Source organism: Protopterus annectens, chromosome 10.part0 (assembly GCF_019279795.1).
Source record: "Protopterus annectens isolate FY-2018-M chromosome 10.part0, PAN1.0, whole genome shotgun sequence".
In the NCBI taxonomy this organism is placed as follows: domain Eukaryota; kingdom Metazoa; phylum Chordata; order Ceratodontiformes; family Protopteridae; genus Protopterus; species Protopterus annectens.
The window spans coordinates 1,422,105,800-1,422,131,119 of record NC_056744.1 but is presented as its reverse complement, the minus strand read 5'-3'; the positions used below and the strand labels follow the sequence as shown (position 1 = coordinate 1,422,131,119).

Below are 25,320 nucleotides of genomic sequence, written 5' to 3'. Positions count from 1 at the left end.
TGACACATTCATATTGTAATTAGTATTACTATTGTAGAACTGCAAGCACATAACAGTTAAACTATGAGACTGAATTGATACACATGACTATTTGGATTACTTACAGAGCCATTTCAAATTGCTCAATCCACTTTTTCTGCAGGTCTTTTGTTTTACAAAATAATTCAAACCCATTAAGGCCTTGCTGATGTGTGAGGAAAAATCCATATGACCACTGAAAGTGAAATTATTGTCAGGTCAGTGAAATTACAGTCTTAATGAGATGCATTAGGTAACAAAAGTTTAAGCAATTTCTGCAATAATTTTCAGTCTTTTAAAAGGGTGTTATATGCCTTATAATAACATAACAATTTTAATACTGACCCTTCTTCCATATGCAAAAAAGTAACAGTTTAACAAGAATTTTAAATAATTTTCAGAAAACACATTAAAACAGCAATATAAAACATACATAAAGTGATATAAATGGTCAGCAACCAGGTTATACACTATTCAGTAAATAAGGCTTAAGCAGAACAATTATTGTTATGAGATATTTCAAAAACTTTATGCTAGCTGTGAATATATTAACACCCAAGGTGAGATTCACAAAGTAGCTGCATATTCTGCAAGGCCGCACAAATGGTCCTGCATAAGGCACATAGGACCTGAGAGATTTAGAAAGTGCTGCTCTACTACAGCAGGACTACAACTAAGTAACAAGGTTGCCCTCAGTATTTTGGGGCTGCATGTAATTTGGCATTTGTGAGTGTGGTCTACATTTAAAACTAGGTTCCTGCATACAAACTAGCACTCCAGCTCTAACTACTGATGTTCATACTATGCAAGGCCTGATATAGCAGTGAAGTTGCAATATGACTGTTAGCCACACGGCACCTACTGGTCATCATAAAAGAATATGTGTAGTGTGAAAAAGGTTTGTGCATAGCAGTGAGGAGCAGTGAGGTTCCCTAACTCTAATTTACACAATGCTCAGATCACTGATCTAACTGACTAGCCCTGTGCAGAGTGTGTGTGTGTGTGTGTGTGTGTGTGTGTGTGTGTGTGTGTGTGTGTGTGTGTGTGTGGGTGTGTGTGTGTATGTTTGTGTGTGCTGTTCTGGTAGTGTTCATTGGAGGACAGACAGTGGCTAAAATAAAAACAGTGTGCACAGCATTACACATTCTATTTATCTTAACACTCACAGGTGCAGGACCCCCTCAAAGCACATACATGTAGTACAAACTGTACAACCACCTTTCTTTTTTTGGGGTATAATGAAAATATTGATGTGTCTCTGAAAAAGAATACTTCATCAGGAATTTTTATATACATATACACTTTAATACACCCACATACGTATGTTATAAATGATACGTATAAGACAGTGTAAAAAATATTGCTTCTGATTTACTTTCCTTCAGTAACTTACCTTTTTAGTTTCTTTTTCTGATGTAGGATTGTTTGTGATTTTAAAATCGTGAAGATCAACAACTTCTTTCATTTCATAATTATCACCTCTTCTTTTGCATATAATCACAGCTTTATCAAACAAGAAGACGTGCCTATTATTAAAAAATATAAAATTATTAATTGAAGTTAAGTAGGTATATCTGAAAAATAGATGGATTTGAGTATTACTGCCACCCTTGTTGTAGTTTTTAGCTTTGCTTTTATGTTCACTGTATTATTCACAGAGCTACTATGTGAAATTCCTTTATAGCTTTCTCCAGTGCTACCAGAAAATATTTTTCAGGAAATTTTCAGTTGACCCCAAGAAGTGGCAGCATACAATAATTCAAGTAACTTCTAAAATACTACAGTCTAGTCATGCAAAGATTATAAGCTGGAGGAAATGCTGATTTCTGATTCATTCATTCACTCTAAATACTAGCCCTAATAAACCAGAGGAGTACCACATTTAATGTGTCCTTGTACAAGAACTCTCTAGGGTTGCTCTAACATCCTTGCTCATAAGGGCAAACTATTCCAAGATACATCTGATCTCAAACACATCTGAGATTATTTTTAACTTGCCCTGCTTTTTGACAAAAGCAGATCTCAATAATATGCCAGTGTTACTGGCTCAGCATGCTGCACAATCAGCACTTACATTAAGAAAATCTAAAAGCTGTGGGTTTTAGCCACATATCTAGTGAATTTGTCATTTCACAGTAAGCAAACTATGCTGCAGTATCGAAATGGACTGGTGTTCCTCTCCAGAGGTGTCATTCTTGGACAAGAAGATAAAGTAAGGTCTAAAGGAGATGAGGCATATGGCGAAGAAAGAGTTGGTGAAGGCTAAGGATAAGATGTATGAAGAGTTGTATGAAAGGCTGGACACTAAGGAAGGAGAAAAGGACCTGTACCATTTGGCTAGACAGAAGGACCGAGATAGTAAAGATGTGCAGCAGGTAACGGTGATAAAGGATAATGAGGGAAATGTACTTACAAGTGAGGAGAGTGTGTTGAGCAGATGGAAAGAGTAATTTGAGGGGCTGATGAATGAAGAGAATAAGACAGAAAGAGGGTTGGATGATGTGGGGATAGTGAATCAGGAAGTGTAACGGATTAGCAAGGAGGAAGTAAGGGCAGCTATGGAAAGAATGAAGAATGGAAAGGCTGTTGGTCCAGATGACACCTGTGGAACTATGGAGGTGTTTAGGAGAGGTGGTAATGGAGTTTTTAACCAGATTGTTTAATGAAATCTTGGAAAGTGAGAGGATGCCTGAGGAGTGGAGAAGTTTTTTGGTACCAATTTTTAAGAATAAGGGTGATGTGCAGAGCTGTAATAATTACAGATGAAATTATCAGTCACAGCATGAAGTTATGGGAAAGAGTAGTGGAAGGTAGGTTAAGAAGGGAGGTGATGATTAGTGAGCAGCAGTATGGTTTCATGCCGGAAAAGAGCACTACAGATGTGATGTTTGCTCTGAGAGTGGTGATGCAGAAGTACAGAGAAGGTCAGAAGGAGTTCCATTGTGTCTTTGTGGACGTAGAGAAAGAATATGACAGGTTGCCTAGAGAGGAGTTGAGGTACTGTATGAGAGAGTCGGGAATGGATGTATAAGTGGTGCAGGGTATGTAAGAGGGTAGTATGACAGTGGTGAGTTCTGCGATAGGCGTGAGGGATGCATTTAAGGTGGAGGTAAGATTACATTAAGGATCACCTCTGAGCCCTTTCTTATTTGCAATGGTGATGGACAGGTTGACAGACGAGATCAGATAGAGTCCCCATGGACTCGGATGTTTGTGGATGACATTGTGATTTGTAGTGAGAGTAGGGAACAGATTGAGGAGACCCTAGAGAGGTGGAGATATGCTCTAGAGAAGAGAGGAATGAAGGTCAGCAAGACTAAGACAGAATATATGTGTGCGAATGAGAGGTAGGATAGAGGAATGGTGAGGATGCAGGGAGTACAGCTGGCAAAGGTGGATGAGTTTAAATACTTGGGATCAACAGTCCAGAGTAATGGTGAATGTGGAAGAGAGGTGAAGAAGAGAGTGCAGGCAGGGTGGAGAGGGTGGAGAAGTGTGTAAGGAGTGATTTGTGACAGATGGGTACCAGTAAGAGTGAAAGGGAAGGTCTACAAGAGGGTAGTGAAACCAGCTATGTTATATGGGTTGGAGACGGTGGCATTGACAAAAAGGCAGGAGTCAGAGCTGGAGGTGGCAGAGTTAAAGATGTTAAGATTTGCACTGGGTGTGACGAGGATGAACAGGATTAGGAATCAGTATATTAGAGGGTTGGCTCAGGTTGGAAGGTTTGGAGACAAAGCCAGAGAGGCAAGATTGCATTGGTTTGGACATGTGCTGAGGAGGGATGTTGGGTACATTGAGAAAAGGATGCCAAGGATGGAGCTGCCAGGTAACAGGAAAAGAGGAAGGCCTAAGATAAGGTTTATGGATGTGGTGAGAGAGGACATGCAGGTGGTTGGTGTGACAGAACAAGATGCAGAGGACAGGATGAAATGGAAACAGATGATCCGCTGTGGTGATCCCTACAGTGAACAATCAAAAGAAGAAGAAGAAGAATCTTCCTATGCTTCCAATAGTTTAGCTGATTGGCTTCCTACAGCAATTCAGCCAATCTTGCCCCACCAAATCGTCATACTCTCAACCATCAACACAAGACAAAAAAGAGTCCTTCCTGCCAGCCCTCAACACAAAAACATATCTGTGGATTATTGTAAGAAAACTGACTGGTTTCCTACAATAATTCAGCCAATCCACAACCTCCAGCTCTTCAAGTGAAGAGCAAAAAAAAAAAGCCTTTCCATAATTTGTTACAGAAAAATCTAACTGTTAGCTTCTCAATCGTGTCCACCCCAACACTTTGCAATTGGGACAACTGCCTCCTTTGATCTGCCCTTGCTACACTACTGTGCATTACATATCACATCATCAGAAATAAGAAAACAATAGTTTTATATTTATCTTGATGGTCCTACCTATTCCCTCACAAATACACTGTTTGTAAATACCTGCATTTCTGAATGGTATGATTTAATATAACATATTATATGGCCTAAAATGTGCTTTGAATAGTAATGCTACAAATGTATTTATTATTATTATTATTTAACATTTGTTTGCCAGGATAGTCCGCCTGGACCACTAGTGTCCATTTTCAGTGAAGTCCCGGGGAGAAAAGCCTCATACATTAAGAAACTACACTGGCTTATATATTGTATTAATAGTAGAGTAACATGGAAGAGACAGTTGAGTAAACTTTCTATGGGATAGCTAACAATTATAACGATATACAGTTGGAGTACAGTATATAACAGTTCAATGTAACAGAATAGGTACAGTATATGTGTAAGGCATTTTCATAGTAGAACATATTTGCACTATATACAATATATACACAATGTAACTGTAGAACAATATTTTTAAGTGTGCTACCGAGGCTTAGGAAGATAGGCTCTTGTGTTGGATTAGCCTTCAAGAGGGTGGATTACAGCTATAAAGAGGCTTGGAAAAGAGGTATGATTTAAGGAGATTCTTGAAAGTATCTGAACAGTTCTGTAGTCTGAGGTTGGGAGGAAGGGTATTCCATGTCTTTGCAACTTCATTTGGGAAGAGGGATTCCACGTGGCTGTTTTTACATGGGATATTTGCGATCAGAGCTTTGTTACTGGATCGTAATTGACAATTTGAGTTGTAGAAATTTAGAAGTCCAGACAGGGCAGGGGTTTTCTAAGGAGATTATAGACTCTGGTGAGCTAGGTTGAGTTAGTGGTATTGTAATAGGCTGGGAAACTCAAGTCAGTGTAGAGTATATATAGGGACAGGCAGTGATGAGACTGGGATTTAGCACTGTTTGAAAATCTCTCGATTTTGTTGTAACCGGTGGACAGTTTGTTTAGGTCAGTTTTATGTAGGTTTGTTAGTACTGGGGATGTATACAGTAAAGTAAATAGGAGATGGTTTCTGGCTATAGCAATCCTAGAGTTAGAGGTTAGGTACCTGTTGTTGCAATAAAGGGTCCCTAGTTTTTTATGTACTTTAGAGATAGTTAGAGATATATGTTTGTTAAATTTTAATTCACTGATCGATAGTAAGTCCTAGTAAAGTTAGCCTCAGGGACAGGGGAGATGAGGGTTTTGTTGGCTGAGACTATGGAGACGGTGAGGTCATTGGACTTTGTTGGCAGGAATAACATAAGTTGAGTTTTCTTTGGGTTTAGTATTAACTGTGCATTATTTAGCCAATTTTCTATCTCTGTGATGGTTTCCTGTGCTTTTTGTTGGAGGAGTGGTCGATTGGATGCTAAGCAGATCAGGGTTGTGTCATCTGGTTGCTAGGCAGATTGGATTTGTAAAGATGTTAAAGAGGAGAATTGAACCTTGGGGTATTCCAAGTGTGACAGGGAGGGGAGGGGATAGGGAGTTGAGCCATTTGACAGACTGTGACTGGTTATTTAGGTAACTACTGAACCAGTGTAGGGTGTGGCTGTTGATGCTGAATTCTGAGATACAGGTTAAAAGTTTGTCATTTGAGACAGTATCGAATGCTTTTGATAAATCTAAGAAGGTAGCAGAGATTAGTTTGCCTTGGTTTCTGTAGGAGTTAATGGTGTTGATGAAATTAATTAGGGCAGTAGTGGTGCTATGAGATGGACGGAAGCCATGCTGGGTGTTAGATAGTAAGTTGTTAGAGAGAAGGAAAGTGAGGAATTGGTAGTGAATACATCTTTCCAGGATCTTTGATAGGGGTGAGAAGATTATTATAGGTTGGTAGTTGGAGAGGTCAGAGGATGAGCTGCCTCTGTGAAGGGGAATAACGAATGAGATTTTCCATAGGGATGGGACAATGTTTTCAGTGATAGATCTGTTTATTAGCACTGAGATAGGGTGAACCATGGCCTTGGATGCTAGCGGTGAGTGTTCGGCAGGAAGGTTGTCTGCGGTGAGGGCGGTTGGTCTACGTTTAGCTAAGAGTGTTTGGACTGTTGATACTGGTACTGGTTTGAGTGTGAAGGGGGTAGAGTTTGGGCTTTGGGGGGTTGTGGGGGGCTGGTGGGATTAGTTCCATTAATGAGTTTAAGTGTACAGGAGGTAAAGTAATTACTGAAACTGGTGGCTACGTCTAAGTTTGTACCTTCTATGTTTAGTGGGGGTGTACCTGTTTTTCTAGGCTAGAGAGGTTTGTTTAAATGTTTACAGTTGCTTGTTATACCCATTTCTTTATAGTACATACATGCTATATATGACTTAAAGTCCCTTGTTATATGCATACTCGCTGTTTTATGGTAAACTTAAATTATAAATATTAATACTGATATAATACAGTACTGTCTTATGTACCTGAGTTGCAGCTTAAAAAGGGTCAGTAGACCAGTTCACGCAATAAAAAATTGCAATCAATAAATAAACAAAAATAAATGAATAAAATTAAGAAGGCTGTGTTTGCTAAGCAATTTACAAAATCTCTTTGTATTTTTAATTATACCTCATGTTTAGGATTTTAATCCCTGGGCAGGAATTGACATCCCTAAGCCAGGGCACAAATAATGTTTATAAAATTAGTATTGCTTCAGTCTTTGACATTTGTCAACATTTTTTTCAGCAGTAATGCACACAGAATTGCCACCTTCTGTAGTTCATATGGAGTTACATGCATTGCTTTTTAGTTATCGCTGATGATCCTGGTGCTACAGGCTGGCTTTATTCCATATTTCTCTAGTTTCTGATTGCATATCCTTGTATTTCATAACATATCTCTCAGTACATGCAACTCTATCATTGCTGGGTGTAGCTAGGGTTACTTGTGTCTTTTTTTTATTTGACTACAATAACTTTTTTTTTTGTTTCTACTTTCTTGACTCGGTACTAGATATTCACAAATGATCAGTACGTCTTCATTTTCAGAGACTGCTTATGGTTCATGTTATCAATGCTTCTCATCTACCCATAAGTTGTAACATTCGCATAAACTTGAACAGTTCAATCCCTATCCATTAGATCAGGAGGTGTCCAACCTTTTCAGTTGCAAGGGCCGCATTGAGTCAACAGAAATGGTCTGAGGGCAAGTGAGGACCAAAAAAAAAAAAAAAAAAAAAGGTCTTTGGTACAGAAACATTGCGGTTCCGTATTTAATAGTTTTTGATTGAACAAAAGAAGCTCAGTGTTTAGCAATTTTTTCATTGGCCCATATGCCAGGTATACGGGCTAATCAAAAGCAAAACAGCTAGCAGAGGCTGGCCAGGATTTCAACTGGCAGGGCAGGACTCTGGATCAGGCTGCTGATCTCTGGACAGTCCCACCCAAATAGGGACGTCTGGCAACCCTGCGGACGAACAAAGTCAACCCCCTGGCTGTATTGTAGGTGAATTTGAACAATGAATTAATTAATAAATGCATAATATTTGCCCTAAAATTCAGTATCTCATTCTAATTATTAAAAAAACAGTTAAATCTAAACTGAAAGGGTGGTGGATTATACAAAATAAAACAACACTAATTAGGGCTGCAGAGTACTTTTATTTCAGAAAAATGTGTATTAATTCAAATTCTCTTACTATATCATATTCACAAGTTAAAAGAACTATTATTTTCAAAAGTGTCCCTTCCCTGATCATCAGATATGATTAGAAATTCAATTTATTTTAAGGTTTGCTGCTTTTTATAGGACTCACAGTCATCCAAAAAAAGAAGAAATAAAGAAAGCAAGAAAGAAGGGAAAAAAACATTGTTAATACACAGCTATGATTCAGCTCCCACCATTAAAGCAAATAAATATACCATTCAAATGTATTCAAGTCTTAACACTAAAATACCTCTACCAGAACTCATGTGTTCCACCTGCACCCCCCTCTGCTAGAGTGCCAAGGGTACATACACACAAATATTATGTTGAACAATTCAAGAACAGTCTGGCTGTGTCATACCTCGACCACAGCAGCACCTATGTGCCCTGAGCCACATTCACTCTTCTCCCTACAACTAACCTAACCCAAACAAGTGCCCCAGGTCTGCCACAACTGGAACAAACTTATACATACTGTTTGCCTCAATGTAAGATTAAGAAACTTGTAGCATGACCCATATATTGTGTTAAAATCAATTTCCTAATGATTACTGTAGCAAACTCTGGTTACTGTAGAATAGATGATGATTTGATTTACTAGAAAATGTTAAAATTGGGCTCACATTTAAGAACAGGTGGGATGCAGTTCCCCATATTTGATATAGCTACTGAGTAGACGGGAACTGCCACGGTTACTTTTGGATTAAAAAGATTACTTGGTTCAGATTAAGGGACCTTAAAGGTCTTTGGGATGTGGGTCTTTCAATGAGGATTTTTTTTTTTTTTGCAGTTTAATTTTTATTTATCTTTCCTGCCATTCATTTTTTTTTTTTTAAACAAATTTATTGTTTTAACATATAAGAGAAATATCATAACAATTTTATACAAATAATTAAAAATAGGTATTATTATAATATTCAACAAAACAACTAAAGTATTTACAAAGACATCCACTACAATCAGATCAATTAATTAAACTAAAATACTGTGCTATTGAAATTAGAATTTTTTTAACAAATTTTGTAAATTATCCCATACAATAAAATGTGATGTTTTTCTAGTTGTTCTCATTCTAATTGTGCTTATTTCCATATGACATATTATATTCATAACATTTTTAAATTCATTGAACGAAGGAGGTGTATCTGAAATCCAATTTCTAGTTATTATTTTCCTAGCCACTGCTAGGATAGACCATAACAAGGGAAGCTTAATCTTTTTAACACATTGAGGTACAGGTGTGTTGAATAATATAAGAGACTTAGAAATAATTAAATTATCTGTAAAAAGAGCCTGCAAAAATTCATTAATTGACTTCCAGTATTCTTTCAACTTCATACAGTCATAAAACATATGAGCCCAGTCAGCATTAATTTCTACATTACATCTCTTACATAAATTATCTTTATTATTAATTTTATTCATCATCAAAGGTGTATAAAAAGATCTATGTAAAAATTTCCATGTATAAAGTCTCCAGACAATGGAAGATGTAGTTCTATAAGCAGATTCCAATATATATTGTTTATCTTGTTGAGTTGGTGGGTCCCCATTAATAGAGGTGAAATAATTCCAGTATGAATCTACATTGTAAAAAGTTTCTTGTCTGATAATTTTATGTATATATGAAAGTTTACCTTTATCAGAAACTTTATGCTGTAAATTTATTATCAAGTAATCAATCAGTTTTGGAATAGATTCTTTAACTGTTATAGACATTAGATCTATTCTATCAATGAGATGTTGTCTAAAGATCTGAACCTCCAACCAGCAAGTTTCTCTTAGATCAAATTCTTGTTTTAAGAAATCTAGATTTTTAACTTTATTATCAGATATCAGCTGATACCAGTACTTTAGATTATTATCTATAGCTAAATGAGCTCCTTCAGAAGTAGATGACATAAGCATACCCTGAGTATAAATTATAGGAATACAATAAAATTCCATTCCCTATACTTAGGGTGCATGAATATAAAGTTACGATAACTAATAATAATATTTAATGGGTAACAGACCATATGTTTAGGTGTAATAGGTGAAGTACAAAATTCCTTTAGCAACCACAACATGGAGTTATTTATAATCATATTTTTATGTGTTAAGGAGATTTTCATGAAGTGCATACTAATTAGCTCCCAATAATCTTTCCATTTTGCGACATATGACCGATCTATTAATAAAGTAATAACTTTTATAATAGAAGAGATAATATATAAATTAAAGTCTGGAAAAGAAATACCCCCTTGAGACCAGCTATTAGTATGTTTCTTTAATGCAATCCTAGGTCTATTAGGTGTCCATAAGAAATTTAACATTAGTGTATTCAGTTTCTTGATAGTTATTTTTGTAGGTGAAAGTATTATTGATTGTATTAAGTATAAAATCTTGGGGAATATTATCATTTTAATAATTGTAAGTCTCTCCTCCATAGTAAAAAATATATTATTCCAGGTATTAAAAAGATTTTGTATATTAAGAAAACAGGTATTATAGTTATTATATATAATAGATTTAATATCTTTAGATAGTATTATACCTAAATAAGTTATCTGACCTGAGTTGGGTACATATTTAGTAAAATCACTAATGAGAGTATTTTTCGTGTATATATAGGTAGTATTTTAGTTTTTCTTCATTGAATATTAAACCAGAATTACTTTTAAAATTCATCATTTTATCAAATAAAGACTGCATAGAAGAATTAGATCCTGCTGATGTAATTAGAACATCATCTGCAAAAGTTGAATTTTTGATGTTGTATTTTCTTCTATTTCAAAACCCTCTATGTCAGTACTGTTTCTAATCAAATTAGCCCAAGGCTCCATTACTAAAGTGAATAATAGTGGAGAAAGTGGACATCCTTGCTTTGTACCTTTAAGAATGGGTATTTTTGTGAAACATATGTTCCTACCTTAATATAAGCCAGCGTTCCTTTGTATAAATGCTCAATTAAATTTACAAATGCATCAGAGAAATTTGTGCACTTCAGTAAGGTAAACAGATAGTCCCAACTTACTGAATCAAATGCTGAACCTATATCAAGACTAATAAGTGTTAAATCTTTCTTTTTCCTATTTGCAAAATCAATTAATGTTAAAGTTCTTCTTATATTATCAAAAGTATTTCTATTTACAATGAAGCCCGTCTGATCTATGTCTATAATGCCGGGATAATTGTCTTCAATCTATCAGCAAAAATACTCATAAACATTTTATAATCAACATTAAGTAATGAGATGGGTCGATATGAAGAACATCTAGTTGGATCTTTATTAGGTTTTAAAATTGGTGAAATAAATGTATATTGCCAAGATGGGGGTTATTAACTCAGTTTGGGCCAGAATAAAAACCTTATGTATTAATGAATATGTAGTTTTAGAAAGGATTTTATATATCTCTGGTATAATACCATCATTACCCGGTGCTTTGTTTGATTTAAGCTTATTTATTTGTGTAATAACTTCTGTATATGAAATACTCTTGTCCAATAGTTTAATCTGTTGTTTATTAAGCTTTTTATTCATGTTTGTGGTTATAAACTCCTTTATTTTATCTTTAGGTTCCATGTTAATGTTGTTATGGTTAATCTTGTGAAAGTGATTTCTAAATTCATCCAGTATTTCTGGTATACTAGAAACATTCTTCTTTTTCCTTAGAGAAAAGATTTCTTTGATATGGTTTTGTTTATTCAATCTTTTTGTTTTATTTTTAAGTCTATGTAAGTATTTGGGGCTTATTGAATAAGACAATAACTTGTATTTCTCTAAAGTTATTTTAACTTTATGAGTTAAAATTTCTTTGTATTTCTCATTTAGTTTTATTTCTTCAATAACTTTCTTGTCCATAATATTTTCTTTATTATTATGTTTATAAGAGTCTAGTTTACTTTGAATATCTAACAATTCCTTATCCCAAGATTTCCTTTTGTTATTATACCATCTGATACTTTGTCCATATAGATATGATTTTAAGGCATCCCAAACATAGACAATGGAGACTTCAGGAGTATTATTTATGTCTAGAAAATGTTGTACTTCTGAAAGTATATATTCTTTATAGTCTTTTAGCTGAGTTAAGTATGCTGGTATCCTTTTGATCTGAACATTATGAGTATTTTTTATCATGAATTCAAAAACAATTGAGTTATGATCAGATATAGGACATGAAATGATTTTGGAATTAATTAAATCTGTTACCATCTGGTTAGAAATAAAGACCCTATCTATTTTTGAATAAGTTTTGTATCTGTTAGAAAAAAAGGTGTATGGTAATGATTTTGACTCTATCTGATTATTAATATCATTCAAATGATAAGAATTAGCAAAATCATTTAAATGTTTTGCATTAGATGTAATTCTTCTTTTCTTTATAGTGGTAGTATCACTTTCATGTAGTATACAATTAAAATCACTAGCTAAAATAATATCCCTATAGAGAATGATATGATCTTATCAATATGATGTTTCACTGTATTAATACCAATTCCAGGTATCCAGTATACATTAATTAAAGTGTAAGTCTTCCCATTAATTTGTATTGTAACCATACAAAACATTCCTTTGTCATCCTGATAAGACTTAATGGTTTTAGGAATGGGCATACTTTTATTCCATAAAATAGCCACTCCTCTTATTTTCTGAGTGTGCTCTGAACTAACCAATACTGCATACTTATTAGTGGCTAGTTTATCAATATCTTTTTTCAAGAGATGGGTTTCTTGCAGGAAGACTAGATTGGCCTTGTGTAGATTAATGTATCTTATTAGGCTTGCCCTTTTACACGGATTATTCAATCCATTAATGTTTAAAGAAATTCCTTTTAAAGATGTAATTTGGCATTTTAAAACTCAAGAATCTTATGATCGAAATAACAAATAACAAGATAAATAATGTTACATCTCCTCTTTTATGTGTACCTTTAAATATAGCTGTATTTATTAAATCTCTTATGGGATTTTGTATAGGATTCAATTTTGTTTGTAGTGACAATGAGTGTACAAAATATATTGTGGATGTCAAAACTATATACATATAACAATGAACAAGTGAAAATAATGTAAGGATTAAACCTTGCATCCCGCCTGAGTTGAAAACTCCAACTTAGAGCAGTATTTACTACTCAAGTTAACCCCTACCCTAAGCAGCAGTACCTCAGCTACCACCTTATCAATTTAATACTAGTTATATTTAACTGAGGTTAACAGTTTTCAATTCAATTATCTATCAAGACAAAACTACACATTTGGTAAAACAGCATCATATAAACTAAAATAAACTTTTTTTTTTTTTTTTTTTTAAAACTGTTCATACTATTATATAGATCTATGTAATATATAACACTTGAATTCTAATAGCATTCAAATAATCTTAATGTTAGAAATCAAGAGGAGAGAAAATTATGTTCTAACATTCATTTAAATCAAAAACTTTGGCTAATATGATTCAGACATTACATGCATTAAGATGCATCTATTTTCTGTCATGTGAATTCTATCAACAGCTTCCAAAAAAATCTTGAATTGTTTGTATATGAGCATTTACTTAAACTCATTATTGTCAATAGAGTAAAATATTGTATTCATAAAATTATTATAAATCATATTGCATAGTTATGCAGATTCTCAGAAACACCTGCGTTATTACCTAAAAAAAAAAAAAAAAAAGCCATCACACACATAAACACAGACACACACACATACATATACACACACACATATACACACACACACACACACACACACACACATACATATACACATACACATATATACATAGACACACACACACACACACACACACACACACACACACACACATATATATATATATCTGATCTCACTGAGTTGTGTGTTAGTAGAGCACTATCCTACTTGCTGTCCCTAGAATAAATCTGTCTGCTTTATACAAAATAATGCACAGCAAACACATATTAGTAACCAGATTTTACAATCATGCTAACCTACTGCTTTAAAATATATCACATGACATTTCTTCCAGAATAGAGTTATAAGATTATTTATGCTTGCCAATCAGATGAATTAAATGAGTTATAGTAAAGTATATGTTTGGGACACAAGTTTTTAACACAGATTATTATGCTACTGTTAAGTAGATTTTCAAAAACATTTAAATAAATGTTTCATTTTCTATGCCTTCTAAAATAAGATATTTACTTGCTACAAGAAACTACATCATCCAAACTCATCATAACTGACATATTTTATGAATAGAGTATTTTTCCTGAATCTGTGGTGTGTCAGTGTGATAACCTTGTCAATGTTTATACTAACTGCTTTCAGTTTCTCTGTGAAAATTCTGTGAGTGAAGCTTCTGAGGAAATTCATGGACACTATGCATGAGACAGCCCACATCCCAGATTGTCTCCCTTAACATTTTGGCGGGAAACTTATTAAAACTTGTGGCAAACATTCATTTTGTCAATAGAGTAAAATATTGTATTCATAGAAATGATTATAAATCATATTGGATAGTTATGCAGATTCTCAGAAAAAAAAGCCATCACACTCACATACACACACACATACATACACACACACACACACACACACACACACACACACACACACACACACACATATATATATATATATCTGATCTCACTGAGTTGTGTGTTAGTAGAGCACTATCCTACTTGCTGTCCCTATAATAAATCTGTCTGCTTTATACAAAATAATGCACAGCAAACACATATTGGTAACCAGATTTTACAATCATGCTAACCTACTGCTTTAAAATATATCACATGACATTTCTTCCAGAATAGAGTTATAAGATTATTTATGTTTGTCAATCAGATGAATTAAATGAGTTATAGTAAAGTATATGTTTGGAACACAAATTTTTAACACAAATTATTATGCTGCTGTTAAGTAGATTTTCAAAAACATTTAAATAAATGTTTCATTTTTTATGCCTTCTAAAATAAGACATTTACTTACTACAAGAAACTACATCATTTAAACTCATTATAACTGACATATTTTATGAACAGAGTATTTTTCCTGAATCTGTGGTGTGTCAGTGTGATAACCTTGTCAATGTTTATACTAACTGCTTTCAGTTTCTCTGTGAGAATTCTGTGATTTGAAGATTCTGAGGTAACTCAAGGACATTGTGCATAAGACAGCCCACATCTCAGATTGTCTCTCTTAACATTTTGCCGGGAAACTTATTAAAAACTAGTGCCAAACATTCATTTAGCAGTGTAAATGCATCTAAACATGACAGAACCTCCACAATGTATTCCACAGATCATCACAGCCTCTATGCAAGTGAAATTAAACTCAAAATTACCAACAAGCAATAAAACTCAGCATTCTTCTCCCAACTCAATTTTCATACAAATCCTATTATTCACTGTGCCCATACAGTCTAAAGCATTTCTATATATTAATAAAGAAAAGAAAAAGAGAGTAGAAAATAAAAGGGAGTGAGGCAGAAATAAAAATGTAAGAGAAAGCTGTAAGAAGTATATACAATGGAATGTTACTTACTGTTTATATTAATAGAGTTAAAAATAAAACATATTATTTACTCTTATTTAGTTCTGATTATTATTAGTTAAAGCATGACAGATTATTTACAAACAAGCATAAGCAGTATAATCAAGAAAGTATAATTAGAAATAGCATTTGAAGAACTTATAAACTTTTACAAGAAATAAATATGTTATTATTCTATTAATGATATTTTCATTACTGTTCTCTCCTGCCCTCCCCACCCTTTACCCACTACATAATCTAAATAGAATGTCATTGTTTAAACAAGGAAAATAATTAAAGGAGACGAAATAAAAAAGCTAAAGATAGAAAATGTATCAAATTACTAACCTTACTTTTTTCAGAAAGAAAACAAATCGAGTCACAGCCTGCCATTAAATCCTCAGGCATTTTGACTGGTTATGAAACAAAACATTTCTTTGCACATAGAGAATAACTTTGATTAAATCTTTTCCAAAATATTTGTGGCTTTCTGGAAATGCAGGAACTATATTCAAAAAGATTAATAATGAACTAAAATGATGAGAGAGAAAAAAACATATAACAAATCATTTGTTTTTAGTCTCTTCTTCTTCTCTGAAGTCTTCCAGGAAGCTTCAGTTGCCAATCTCTTTAATGAAGAACTAGCCCATTCCATTTCTTCTATTTTATCCAAAATCCTTTTTTCTTTGACAAACAGTAAAGCAGAGTCTAAATCATCGAAGACCTTAGGACCATCAGGAAGGAAGATTTTAAGCTTGGCAGGAAACAGAAGGAATGTTTTAAACTGTGCTTTTTTAAGCTCCCTTATTAGTGGCAGAAAAACTTTTCTTTTAGCAATTACCATGGAAGAATAGTCATTGTCAAAACGCACAGTTGTCTCATTAAACTTAACAGGAGCTTTAGCCCAAGCAGATTTAAGAACCATCTCTTTATCAAAAGATGATAGAAATCTAACTATAACTGATCTAGGATAGTTTTTGTTAGAGTTAGTATTAGCTATAGATCTATGTGCTCTTTCGATACCAAAAGAGAATGCTTCTGGTAAATCTAAAGTTTTAGGGAGCCATGTTGTTAAAAAGAAGTAATATTGTTACCTTCAATATTTTCTGGCAGTCCAAAAATCCTAATGTTATTGCGCCTAGATCTATTTTCCAGGTCATCCAGCTTTGTTTGTAAATGTGTATTTTGTTTCAGCAGAAACTCAATGTTGATTTCCTGTTCTTGTATTTTATTTTCCATGTCATTCACAGCTTCTTCTATGCCTGTCATCTGGATCTTCTGTTGTTGCAGGTCCATATGTAACAAGTCTATTTGTTTTGTAGTTTTTTCTATGAAAGTGTCTATTTTAGTATCCATTTTATCCATCTTAGCAGTAAGTTGCTGGACTATAATTATCAGAGACTGAAGTTCTTTCTTGATGCTGGAGTCTTGAGAATTTGTCTTACTGGAACTCATTTCAGACTGATAAACTGACAGGAAAATTTCCAAAGTAATTTCTGACAGGAATATTATTAAGATTTCCTTTCTTTTTTAGATATAGTTCAAGAACTATATAAAACAAACATATTTAGAAAGAAAATTACTTCAAGAATTAATTTTTTAAGTAATTAATTCCTGTCAATGTAATGAAATTGGTGGAGCCGAAGAAATCTGCTGCTATCCTGTGTTCATCCTTGGCCACGCCCCCTTTCAATGAGGTTTTGACAGTAAGCTATTTGCATGGTTTGTATAGTATATTAAGAAATTCTGAAATTCTATCTTTAAGGCATTACAATAACACATTTTATTTGAGCAGTTTGCTGAATATTTTGCAATTTTATTATTATTAGCTTGCTCTAACCTTCAATCAAAACTTCGGATACATATTTATTGCATGGGGCAGAACAGATATAGCAGTGCACAAGAGTTCTCCCTTACTTGGCTTGGCACATTGGAAGTCTTGCAAACCTCTTGTTAAAAAGGAGACAATAGTTTGATGTTTTTCCAGCAACAGAAGATGCCATGGGTCACAGCTGAGATCTGAAATGACATCAAAATATGCACAGGCTTTGTATGCAGAGCCCATCTTCACTGAGGTGTGGGGATTACAGAGAATAAAACACAAAGATACCACTCCAGTAGACTGTCCAAGAATCAAGATGCAAGTCAATAGTAGAAGTATTAAGCGCCTGATGACAAAACTTCTTCAGTTAAAACTATTTGTAAAAAACACCAATTTAAATATGTATTCATGTGTAAAACATCATTGTGGATTGCCCAATAGGAAAATTGTTTCAATTAAATGTATCCAATAAAATGGATTGCTAGTAATTTATATTTAAAGAAACAATCATTATTATAACATTTATTAAACCATTTTAAACCTGTTGTTACACTTCCCTAAAACATACAGGCTCAGAGACAAAAAAAACTTATGCGACCTATATGCATACAGACCATGTGTATACATCTGTTCTTACAACATTATCAAGCAAATATGTAGTCAATGAATACATAATATATAAATAAATTCATAATGTACATGTGTTTGAAAATGTATTTCATTTGTTTACCTATCAAGGTTCTTAAGCTTTAAAATGCATGGAGATGCAGGACCCCACAATGGGAGGAACACAGTAACTTTATGTAGATTTAACGACTTACCTGTTACTGCAGGAGATGTGTAGTCAGTGTATTAAATTAATAAATATAATAATCCCCCTTTGCCGCGATCACAATCCTCTTCCTTCAAGCTGTTTATCACGAATGTATCTAGTGACGCAAAAAATGACCGGACGGTGCTTTGGCGCATGCTCAGACCAGCTGAAAGACGCTGGCATAAAAAAAAAAGGGAAACAAGTACTGTGGCGCATGCGCACAAAAGCTAAAGGACGCGGATGTGAAAACACACGGAAAAAAGTTTCATTACTACTTAACCGTTCTTAACGGGTACTTAACGGGTCGCGGGCCGCATGGAAGAGCTCTGAGGGCCGCATGCGGCCCGCAGGCCGAGGGTTGGACACAACTGCATTAGATGATTATAATAATCTGTGAGAGGTGGAAAAGCTCAAAACATATGTTGTGATGTTAATACAATTTCCTAGCTGAGGCACTTTTAACAGACATAAGATAACTCAGATGTAAATAAATGTACCTCTTCCATGGCAAAAATAGGTGGTGTATATATTTCCAGGCAAAGATAAGCCAATCCGGAAATAAGATGCTATTGGAAAGGACCCGAAAAAATAATTGAGATCTAATTACTATTATTATTCAAATCTACCTCATTTTGCAACCTACAAAATATGCATATATCTTCTCCAGAGTCACAGACAGCTTTTAATAAGATTTGCATAGGTTCAGCTAAGCCTCACCTGAGACCTATATATATTTTCTTCAAATGCAGTATCAGCTATGTTTTGCAGAAAGGCTTGTAAATATGACCCAGTGCTATATGGAGAGGGGATCCTAGAAACAAGGCTAACTGTACATAAGCATAGTGATGTCTGTGCTCTGGATATTAAAGGTGATGTTGCTCTTCAAATGACTTGTGAGAGGAATCTGAAAATAAATGTCCAAAGGAAAAAGCAGGATAGAGAAAGTACAGTTGTGTATACTTACCATAAATGTAGATGTTCGAGTGTATTCACTGTTGCAGTCATGACCTGTGGGTTATCCCTGCTGTGGTAGCCCTCAGCTGGCCCTAATACCAGAGTCAATGTCTTTCTGTGTCGGCTGCTGTCGCTTGTTGACTAACTTCAGGTCATCAGTGCTATAAAGCAAGGCAGCTGATGCCATTACATCAGTTTTTCTTGCCCTAACCACTCAGAAGGCCAATGAACTATGGTAAAGTGGTCCTGGTGGCTAAAAGCCACCATTAGAAGCTAATGTCTCCCTAAGGAAAGAGGATATAAGGGGGAAGGAGGGAGGCAAACCAGGACTGCAACAATGAATACACTCGAACATCTACATTTATGGTAAGTGTACACAACTGTACTATGTTCTTTGTGTTTCACTGCTGCAGTCATCACCTGTGGAAGAATTCCCAAAGCTGAGGAGAGGGGAGGAAGGATTAGTTAGAGACCTTAGGCATGGGTAAGCATGCCCTGCAAAACTGCAGAGGCAAACTCTGCCCTAGCCTTAGAGGAAAAGAGGTAGGTAGTAATGCTTTGTAAAGGTATGGACAGAGGTCCAGGTGGGAGCTTCCAAGATGTCCCTGGTGAGAACTCCTCTGAGGAATGCTGTGAAAGTGGAGGCTGCCCTAGTGGAATGGGTATGAATTGACTTAGGGGGTGGTTTCCCATGTAATCTGTAGCAGAAACGGATACAGTGTGATATCCATTTGGAAATGGTTTGCTTGGAAATGGGCTTTCCCTCTGCCCCTGGGGCAAAGCTGACAAGAAGTTGGTCTGTATTCCTGAAGGGTTTAGTATGGTCCAGGTAGTATCTGAGCTGTCTGTGCACATCTAGTGAGAGCATTGAGGGCTAGGGAAGAAGGTGGGTAGATGTATGGCCTGGTTGAGAGTCACATTAGACACCACCTTGGGCATAAAGGAGGGGTTAGTCCTCAGGAAGTCCCTGTCCACATGAAAAATGATGAAGGGCTCAATGGCCATCAGTGCCTGAAGTTCTGAAACCCTTCTGGCTGAGGTGACAGCTAGTAGGTAAGCAGTCTTCCAGGAGAAGTATCTCAGTTGTGCTGAAGCAGCAGGTTCAAAGGGTGGTAAGGTTAGTTTTTTCAAAACATGATTCAGGTCCCAGCCTGGGGTAGGTGGCCTTCTGGCAGGTCTGATAGTAGAAGCCCCTCTGAAGAATTGTTTAATCAAAGAATGTGAGAACAGGGGCTGGTCTGTGTTGAAATAAGCTGAAATGGCTGAGGCACGGATTTTAACAGAAGAGATGGAGAGGCCACTACTGAGTAACTCCGCTAGATAGTCCAAGATAAGAGGGATGGAAGGTTGTGAGGAACTGCTCTAGCTGGACTGGCTCCAGGAGCAGAATCTTTTCCATTTCTCTGCGTAAGATTTTCTGGTACTGGGCCTTCTGGCCTCTGTGATAATGTCTAGCACCTGTTTACTTAACAGGGGCCCCTTGTTTTCTTTTAGAGTATTAGCCATGCTGACAGTTTGAGAGTCTGCAAGTCTGGGTGCATCATCACCCCCCCACCTGAATCAAGAGGTCTGAGATCAGGAGAAGCTGCCTGGGAGGCTGTGACATCAGGCTGTGCAGCAAGGGGAACCAATGCTGTCTGGGCCAATCTGGAGCCTTTGGTGTCGCTTCCCTTATCTTGATCAGTACCTTGTGAATAAGAGGCAGAGAAGGGAATGCATACACAAAGACGGAGTTCCAGGGGAAGGTCAAGACATCCACCTTCCATGCTAGTTGTTGATACTCCCTAGTACAGAATTTTTTTAGTTGGTGGTTGAGGTGAGAAGCACAGAGATCCACCTCCAGAGTTCACCACTCCTGAGTGACTTGCAAAAAGATTTTACTGTGGAGTTGCTATTCGTGGGGGTCCATTAAGCTTCTGCTTAAGAGGTCTGCCAGGGTGTTGTTGATCCCTAGTAGGTATTGGGCTATTAGGTGTAATCCCATGGAGGAGGCTGTCAGCCAGAGGTTCATGGCTAGCCTGCACAGATATGATTGGGTCCCTGCCTGTTTGTTGATGTACCACATTACTGTGGTGTTGTCTGTTTTGATAAGGAGACCCTGGCCTGAGATGGGGTTTGAAGGATGTCATAGCCTTTTATACTGCCATCATTTCCTTCTGATTGATGTGTAAGGGAAGGTGCTGGGCATCCCAAAGACCACGGGTGCACCTGCCTGCTAGGTGAGCACCCCAAGCAATGTCTGAGGCATCGGTGGTGATGGTCTGCCCAGTAGGGCGGAGGATGAAGGGAAGACCCTTGTTCTTGGCACAGGCCCCTGCCCACCAGAGAAATTCAGCCCTTATACAGGGGATCAGAGGGAGAGAGGACTCTAGAGGCTGACAGTGCTGACACCAGAGGTTCCTGAGATACCACTGATGTTTTCTCATGTGAAGCCTGGCCAGAGGAATTAGAAGGATGCAAAATGCCATGTACCCCAAGGCTTGCAAGAACTTCCTCTCCGTGAGGTGACTTCTGGAAGCCAGCTGGGTAAAGCAGAGAGCCAGGAAGCTCTGCTTTTCTGGGGATAGGAAGGGCATTTGGGATGCAGTGTCCAGCAATGCTCTCAAGAAAATAATCCTCCTGGAGGGTGTTTGCTTTGATTTCTTCTCGTTGATGGTGAACCCTAAGGAAGTTAGGAGGGTTCTGACAAAGAGGAGGTCCTGGAGCAACTTTTCTTTGCACTCTGCCTGAATGAGGCAGTCGTTCAGATAAGGGTAAATCTGTATATTTCTCTGTCCACAAAATGCTATAGCCGGGGCTAAGCATTTGGTGAATACCCTGGGAGCAGTTGATAAGCCACAGGGTAGCACAGAGAACCAAAAGTGTTGTGAGCCTGCTCTGAAGTGCAGGAATTTCCTGCAGGATTCTCTTATGAGGATGTGGAGGTAGGCATCTTATATGTCTAGGGTCACTAACCACGAACATTTTTTGTCAGCATAGGCAGCAGCTGCTGCAAAGTTAGCATTTTGAATTTGGGGACCACCAGGGAGGTGTTCAGAATGGATAGATCCAGGATGGGGTGCCAAGCGGCCTCTTTTCTGGGAACAAGGAATAGTCTGGAATAAAAGCCTTTGCCTGTTTGATATACAGGAACAGGTTCTACGGACCCCTGGGATATGAGAGTTTGGACTTGTTTCATTGCCTCTGCCCACTGATTTGGAGGTAAGTCTGGGTACCCTCTTGGAACTGGGAGTTCGTTGAAAGAGAATTTGTATTCCTGAAAAATTATCTTTAAGAACCATTGGTTCTTTGTTATAGAGAGCCAATTTTCTTTGCAGAGGGAGAGCCTTTCTCCTAGCTTTTGGTGAGTGAAAAGAGGGCAGAGTGGGGAGAGGGAGTCATTGAGAGTTTTTGCCATAGAAGGATGGCTTAGAACTCCCTGCCTTTGGGATGGAAGTGGTCCACTGTTTGGTTCTCTGCTGTCCCAGGGATAGGGGCCTGGGTAGTCTGTCCCTGCGGGGCTTACCTTACTCCTGTCTGCTAGGTGCAGGAAAGGACCAGTGCTTAGAGGTAAAATTTCTGCTGAACCTAGGAGGTTGAACCTGAAAGAAATCTTTTACTGTCGGAATAGATTTTGCTTTGTCTTCCATCTTTTTAAGCGCCTCTTCTGCTTTTATTCCAAATAAGTGGTCCTTATCCAAGAGTGCATCATTTAATTTAGACTTGATATGATCAGGGAGAGATTGTTTCTTCAACCATGCATATCTCCTAAAGTTGCAGATGTGTATTTTTTTTACCCCATCTGTCCAGAACTCTGGAATCCTTGTCTGAAGGAATAAGATTCTTAGCAGAACTAGCCTTAGCTCCTTTAGGTCCCTGTGTAATGACCTACGGATCTGCAGCAGGATTTCTGTATAGGTATTTCTGAGAATCCTGTACTCTGTAATACCTGTCAGATTTACTAGGAGCAGGTGGGAGGGCATCAGCGGCTAAGTTGGATTCTTGGAAAACATCATCCACCACTTCTAAGATGGGGGGGGCAGGGGTCTGTGCTGGTGCAGGTCTAGAAACTCTCTTAGTCTTTTCTTAGACTGAGGTAAGTCCTGAGATTCCCAGTGGAAATGTTCCCTGAGGGTGTGAAGGGTTTCCCCAAAGGAAAGGTCTTCTGGTGGGGAGGCAGAAGGAATGGATTCCTCTGCATCTGAATCCTCATAAGCAGTCACAGGTTGTTGTTCCTCTTCAAAATCTGAATAATCAGATTCCTCAGAATCCTGCTCTGTCATTAGTTCAGGAGAAGGGTGTCTTTTCCTTTTAGAAGTTGTGGCCTGACTACCCCTGATAAGGAAGATAAGATCCTCCACCATCTTAAGCATTTGGGCTTGGGGTGATGGGGCAGGAATAAGATGGTGGCTAGAGCAGTGGTGGCTGGTGACTTAAAATCAAAGGTGGCTGCAGGAGACAGCTGAATGGGTGGGGTCAACTGGAAGGGGTGTGGCCAACTTGGAAGGGGAGAAGCTATGCTCAAAACCACAAAAACTGTAACTTTAATTAAATATGCTGTCATGGGTGCCAAACTGTCATTATGAGAGTGCAATCAAGACAAAATGAAGTGTAGAAGAAAAAAATATTTCAATGCATTGGCTGTATGACAGCTTACTTAATATCTAGATGGAAACAAAAAGGTTGTGAGGCATAAAAAAATAAATTACTTTTTAAATACATTACTGGAATGCCAGTCAAAATCAAGTATAAGAAAAACAAGCAGCACTCAACTCAATTCACTTCTCCTTGCACTGCAGTTCTAATTAGAATTTATATTCAGCTTTATTAAAGTACCAAGTAACATGATGAAAGTAGCAATCTCTGTGATACCCCCACTTGTAAAAATGTTTCTTATCCAAAAAAGACCTGCTCTCTGAACAACTATCTATTTGTTTCATGGGGAAAACATGATCAAAGTAAAAAATGAAAAGCAAACAAGAAACAAACTCAAGATACATTACTTAAAGTATTACTGCATAGGTTATGGACCACACATGATAGATTGGCATTCTGTTAAGTTTACAGGTAAAGCCTGCAAAAATGACTGCAAGTCACCAACAAATGTAATGAGCTTCTTAAAATAATGCAATCCTGTCCCTTATTACAAATATTGTCATATGCGTTTCAATACCCAAGGCTTATAAGTTATCTAGTTATGTAAGTATTCTCTGCATGGCAAAAACAGAAAGGCTTTCAGTGTTGGCAATTCTTTAACAGTATGCTTATTAAAGCTTACTTGCATCTTACAATCTCAGACAAGCTTACCTGATGGTCATTAAAGCATTGCTACTTAAACACAGAGCAACAGGCACTTTTTGAATAATAATAAGCATAAATCAACAGTATAAAATATGACAGAAACCAGAATATTCTGCAAAATCAAGGACAGATGAAAAGCCACTGTAGTACTTGTGTCTACCTTGAATGGGGGATACTTTGCACATTTACACTGCATAACTGCTCCTTGCCTTGCTTGGACACATCCAGAGTCACTACATGGGGGAGTGGGGTGCAACAAGTATGTCACAATTTGAAATGTCTCTGGCTGACTGTGATGGCCTTGGCGCATTTGTCATACCTCTCAGCCTCAGAGCAAGACATCTGGACAAAGCCATATATAGAAGTGGGACAAAGGCCCAAAAATAAGGACAATTTTTAAATATTGTTCTTATAAACTTAGAAAGATAATAGAATAGTAGGTCTTGCATTAGTATGAATTTTCTGATGGGTATGAAATCTGAAACTCAAATGTCTGCAATTATTTTCTAACTTCAGTCTTTAATGATTTGCAACTAATGTTAAAAAAAACCCCACAATTTTATGAAAAATGGACCAAAAATGTGATGCAAAAATATAAAATAGCCACACAGTACAGCTAGGAACCTGTCAAAGAAGGGACACATTTTTAATATTAGTAATGCTAACTTGAGCAGCTGACAAAAAAGAATTTACATGCATTTCTGAAATAAAAGTAATCTATAACTCTGATTATTAGTTATTTATTAATTGTAAACCCTCTACGTTTTCTTCCAAAATTACCATTTTGCGGAGGGATTATTAGGGGAAGAGCAACATTTTGAGCCAAAATCGGGGAGAGTTGAGAGGTTTAGATATGCCTACTTCTATAAAGCAATTTATTTGCATGTACCTCTCAACCTGTTAATTCAGGAAATCTGGAAAAGGCCAAATATATTGG

At 36.6% G+C, this 25,320-nt stretch overlaps 1 protein-coding gene across 3 annotated transcripts in view; it reads right to left on the bottom strand.

The window, feature by feature from the left end:
- VAV3 (vav guanine nucleotide exchange factor 3) overlaps window positions 1-25,320 on the bottom strand; it is a 2,320,370-nt gene that overhangs the window by 858,083 nt on the left and 1,436,967 nt on the right. For all 3 annotated transcript variants that reach the window (XM_044086042.1, XM_044086044.1, XM_044086043.1), the window contains exons 14-15: window positions 1,412-1,544; window positions 105-214 (exon numbers count right to left, since the gene is read on the bottom strand). In XM_044086042.1, coding sequence (XP_043941977.1) covers window positions 105-214; window positions 1,412-1,544 — 243 coding nt within the window. The remainder of the gene's footprint in view (window positions 1-104; window positions 215-1,411; window positions 1,545-25,320) is intronic.